Source organism: Bos javanicus, chromosome 15, assembly GCF_032452875.1.
Source record: "Bos javanicus breed banteng chromosome 15, ARS-OSU_banteng_1.0, whole genome shotgun sequence".
Lineage (NCBI taxonomy): Eukaryota > Metazoa > Chordata > Mammalia > Artiodactyla > Bovidae > Bos > Bos javanicus.
In genome coordinates this window covers 79884787-79889999 of record NC_083882.1, presented here as the reverse complement: position 1 = coordinate 79889999, position 5213 = coordinate 79884787, and the positions used below count along the sequence as shown (strand labels likewise).

At 38.3% G+C, this 5213-nt stretch overlaps 1 protein-coding gene across 1 annotated transcript; it reads left to right on the top strand.

Annotated features, from left to right (window-relative positions):
* Positions 1-2863: 2863 nt before the first annotated feature.
* Positions 2864-3938, top strand: LOC133261476 (olfactory receptor 8J2-like). The gene has a single exon (XM_061439954.1). It carries the CDS (start codon positions 2956-2958, stop codon positions 3874-3876), a length of 921 nt encoding a protein of 306 aa, XP_061295938.1. The 5' UTR covers positions 2864-2955; the 3' UTR covers positions 3877-3938.
* The last annotated feature ends 1275 nt before the right edge of the window (positions 3939-5213 follow it).

Sequence of the window (5213 nt, the reverse complement as noted above, 5' to 3'; positions counted from 1 at the left end):
TTTAGAGGACACATTACACTAGATAAGAAACTTAAGTGTCTTTGAAATACAAGATTCTCTCCTTATACAGTTCTCTCCTACATAAAAATGCTCTCCTTTTAAAAAGCTGATTACACACATTCAGATTGTGTGTAATCTGAATTACACACAATTATTAACAACAATAATTGTTGTTAATACTTTTTTTCTTGTTAAATTAAGAATCAGATCAGATCAGATCAGTTGCTCAGTCGTGTCCAACTCTTTGCAACCCCATGAATCGCAGCACGCCAGGCCTCCCTGTCCATCACCAACTCCCAGAGTTCACTCAGACTCGACTTATTACATATATTTTACCTCTGAGTGAAACATACACTGAGTTGCTGTATGTGTAGCAAACAAATACTTTTTTTAAAAAAATAGAAATTTATTTAATTGGAGGTTAATTACTTTACAATATTGTATTGGTTTTGCCACACTTTAATTAGAGTGAGGGTTGCCACTATGTTTTCCATCAAGAGCTTACTCATGCATCTATTTTAGGTACAGTGTTAGAAGGCAAGAAATAAGCACAGTTGTTGCAATGCCGTTGGATCAGCTCATCGAACATAGAGTATATGTATGGGATAGATATCCTCAGGCACTTGCCAAGTGGTGCAGTGGTAATGAATCTGCCTGCCAACACAGCAGATGCAGGACAGATATTAATAAGAGAAACAATCAACAACAATAAAAACACCACAGATTTAAGAGAGAATCAGGTTGAGGGAGAGTACACTTGGTTTTTGTTGTTGCTAAATATATAGTTAGATACCATGTGTCCCAGTGTTTTGTATATGCAAAATTATAATTCACTTGCTATTTCTATCTCAAATATGAAAACTCTCAGTAAGATAGAATGAGTTACTGGAACTGAAATAAGAAACCACATTTAAAAAAGTCATTCAAAACATGTTAGTATCAGTAACTTCTGGTACAAATTATTTTGCTTTCATTGTCACAAGGCTCTGTGCTAAATAACATACATATGTACACTATCTCATTTAATCCATACCACACAAGACTATAAATATTTGGAAAAATCATATGGCTATTAGTAAAGTGCTTCCCTGGTAGCTCAGATGGTAAAGAATCCACCTGCAATGCGGGAGACCTGGGTTCAGGTTGATGTATGGAATAGATATCCTTAGGCACTTCCCAAGTGGCACAGTGGTAATGAATCTGCCTGCCAACACAGTGGAGAAGGGAAAGGCTACTCACTCCAGTATTCATGCCTGGAGAATTACTTGGAGAGATGATCCTGGCAGGCTACAGTCTATGGGGTCTCAAAGAGTTGGTCATGACTGAGTGACTTTTACTTTTTCATTAGTAAGTGTACTAACTACTAACCACCAACTAAACAAACAAAAAAGCACACCCAAAGCATCATAGAAACATAGTACTGATAAATATCCTATAAAGGCTCTTGGTCTTCCCTGGTGGCTCACTGGTAAAGAGTCTGCCTGCAGTGCAGGATACTCAGGATATACAGGTTCTGTTCCCTGGGTTGGGAAGATCCCCTGGAGGAGGAATTGGCAACCTACTCCAGTATTCACACCAGGGAAGTCCCATTGACAGAGAAGCGTGGTGGGTTGCAGTCCATAGAGTCACAAAGATCTGGACACGTCTGAGCAACTGAACACACATGCACGCACGCACACACACACATACACACACAAGAGGCTGTTTGAGTAACTGAATCTCACTGAGCCTAAATTATCTCATCAGACATATAAATAATTAATTATATGCACATTCCGGGACACTCCTGCAGAACAAAGAAATCATTATTCAAAGTGCCTCTGTATCTGCTGGGCGTGGACTACAGTACTATTAAATAATGTTAGACTCTATGATTTCCGTATAGAAGCAAACAAACTGATCAACCTCTAACAAATCAAAACTATATATTATGTATTTTAAAAAATTAAAATTGGCTTTAAGTTATTTAAAGGAAAAACATACAGCTTTTCTTTAAACAGGAAAAGAAAGAAAGGGTTGCCAGAACAAAATAAAATGTTTGAGCTGCTAAAAGACAGAGATTAGATGACAGTAATTTATTTTACAAAAGAAAGGAAAGGTGATTTTCAAAAAGCAGATTCAGAATGTCTGAATGATACTAAGAATGAACAGTAGCAAAGTGTAAATTTGCTTGTGGGCAGCTGAATCCGAGGAGTATTGTAATGATTGTTAAGGAAAAAACAGGCTAATGAATAAGTTTTCCACAGAAATACTAAAATAACCAGTATGATGACAATGTACGAGAGGGCAAGAAGACCTGTAGCAGCGAAGAGAAAAACAAGTAGATGTCACTCGAGCTCATCAACTTCTTATAGGTACCTCTCTTTTATCTCAAGAAACACAAGCACATAGAGAGGCATGTATGTGTGTATAAATAAACACCTACACATATATAGACACCGTATATTTCACCATGTGCTAAGTCACTTCAGTCATGTCCGACTCTTTGTGACACTATGGACTGTAAACTGCCAGGCTCCTCTGTCCACGGATTCTCCAGGCGAGGTTACTGGAGTGCCATTTCCTTCTCCAACATACATATACATGCAGCATATTTGCATGAGACATTAATATAATTTACATATGCATATAAATATAAATACATCTCATCATGCAATTTATGTATGTTTATCCAATAAACACCATATCCTATAGTACATAAGTACATCATTTGCTTGGTCAAACAGTTCTAAGATCCTGAAATAGAACTCTGGAGAGTTTGCATTGCTGAGTTTGATGAAAAGATGAAGAGAAAAGACCATTCAGAAAGTTCTGAAACTTTTAAGTGTTTGTCAACAGAAGTGAACTGATTTTAAGTGAAATACTTAACAATATGGCATGTAACAAAAATAGGGACCACTTTACAGTCTATTAATCACTTCCATTTTCCCTACTAAGGTGAAATCAGCAAAATATATGGCTCCAGGGAATCGCACTCAAGTGACTGAATTCATTCTAATGGGAATCTCAGATCTTGCAGAACTCCAGATTCCTCTTTTCTGTGTGTTCCTGGTCATCTATGGACAGGTCATAACAGGGAACCTGGGAATCGTCATCCTCAACAGCGTGGACTCTCAACTTCAAACCCCCATGTACTTTTTCCTCAAGCACTTGGCTATCATCAATTTGGGCAATTCTTCTGTCATTGCTCCCAAAATGTTGGTTAACTTCCTGGTTACAAAGAAAACCATATCTTACTATGCATGTGCAGCCCAACTAGGTGGATTCATAGCTTTTGTTGTGGCTGAGATTTTCGTGCTGGCTGCCATGGCCTATGACCGCTATGTGGCTATTTATAGCCCCCTGCTCTACCGGGTGGTGGTTTCTCCACGGATCTGCCTTCTCCTGGCGGCCCTTATTTACATCTACAGTCTGACCACAGCACTGATGGTCTCTTCCTGTGTGTTTTCCGTGTCATACTGTTCGTACAATACGATCAACCATTTTTACTGTGATAATGTCCCTTTGTTAGCATTGTCCTGTTCTGATACCTACATTCCAGAAACAGCAGTGTTTACCTTTTCAGGGACCAATTTGTTTTTCTCTATGATTATTGTTCTAACATCGTACTTCAACATCATCCTTGCCATTTTGAGGATACGTTCTTCAGAAGGGCGACAAAAAGCGTTTTCCACCTGTGCTTCTTGCATGATAGCTGTCACTGTGTTCTATGGGACTCTTCTCTTCATGTATTTGCAGCCAAGGACCAACCACTCATTAGATACTGATAAGATGGCCTCGGTCTTCTATACCCTGGTGATCCCAATGCTGAATCCCCCTCATTTACAGCCTGAGGAACAAGGACGTGAAGGATGCATTGAAGAGATTCCTGGATAGCCCATGTCAGTCATTCAGATTAATGCAAATTTAAAACTACAGCTATCTTCATTTTAGAATTAAATCCTGCTAAGTGAATAGGTAGAAAATTGTTAAAATCCCATTAATATCAATAAAGAAAGCTTAATCCTTTTCATTCCAACTTCAAGTACCCAATTTTCCCTATTTTAAAAGCCATTAATTGTTCAAAGAAAACATACTAATATAAGGAACACACAATAATTTTAAAATAAATACAATCTAAAATAAAATATATGTTAGAAAAATATTTTTATAATTTTTTAACAAGAAAGAAAAATCCTGATAGTTAAGGTGGATTTATGTTGGAATAGATTCTTGGATAGTTGTTAAGAGTCAGATCATCTTCCTCGCCACAGACATGTTGACATTTTGTTTGATTACTGAAAGTTTTATTTTTTTTTGCAGCATTTTACCTATTAAGTTATCAACCTTTCTGAGCTCATTGATATCTTGCATCTAACCAAATTTATATCACAAGAAATAAAGCTTTCAGGAATAATGAAACCTAATAAAAAGTATACTTAAAAAAAAATGTGTTGAAACACATAGGCAAGCACATCAACAAAGCACTAGTTTTCAAGGAAGTAAGATAGAAAAAGGAATTTGTCTGCCAGCTCTCATTTTTATTAGTCAAAGCTTACTCAGTGGGACTTTGTCACCTGTAATTTCAAATTATGCTTACTTGAGTGCTCAAGTGGTTCCAAAACATTCATGTCCAAACTATTAGAGCAAAACTTTGTTGGTGGTTAGGGGAGACAGGAAACACAGGACATAGTCACGAAGCAAGGTCTGAGAATGCCTGTGAAAGTTCAGTTCAGTCAGTTCAGTCACTCAGTTGTGTCCGACTCTTTGTGACCCCATGAATCGCAGTGTGCCAGGCCTCCCTGTCCATCACTAACTTCCGGAGTTTACTCAAACTCATGTCCGTCGAGTCAGTGATGCCATCCAGCCATCTCATCCTCTGTCGTCCCCTTCTCCTCCTGCCCCCAGTCCCTCCCAGCATCAGGGTTTTTCCAATGAGTCAACTCTTCGCATTAGGCGGCCAAAGTACTGGAGTTTCAGCTTTAGCATCAGTCCTTCCAAAGAAATCCCAGGGCTGATCTCCTTTAGAATGGACTTGTTGGATCTCTTTGCAGTCCAAGGGACTCTCAAGAGTCTTCTCCAGCACCACAGTTCAAAAGCATCAATTCTTTGGCTCTCAGCTTTCTTCACAGTACAAATCTCGCATCCATACATGACCACTGGAAAACCATAGCCTTGACTAGATGGACCTTTGTTGACAAAGTAATGTCTCTGCTTTTGAATATGCTGTTTAG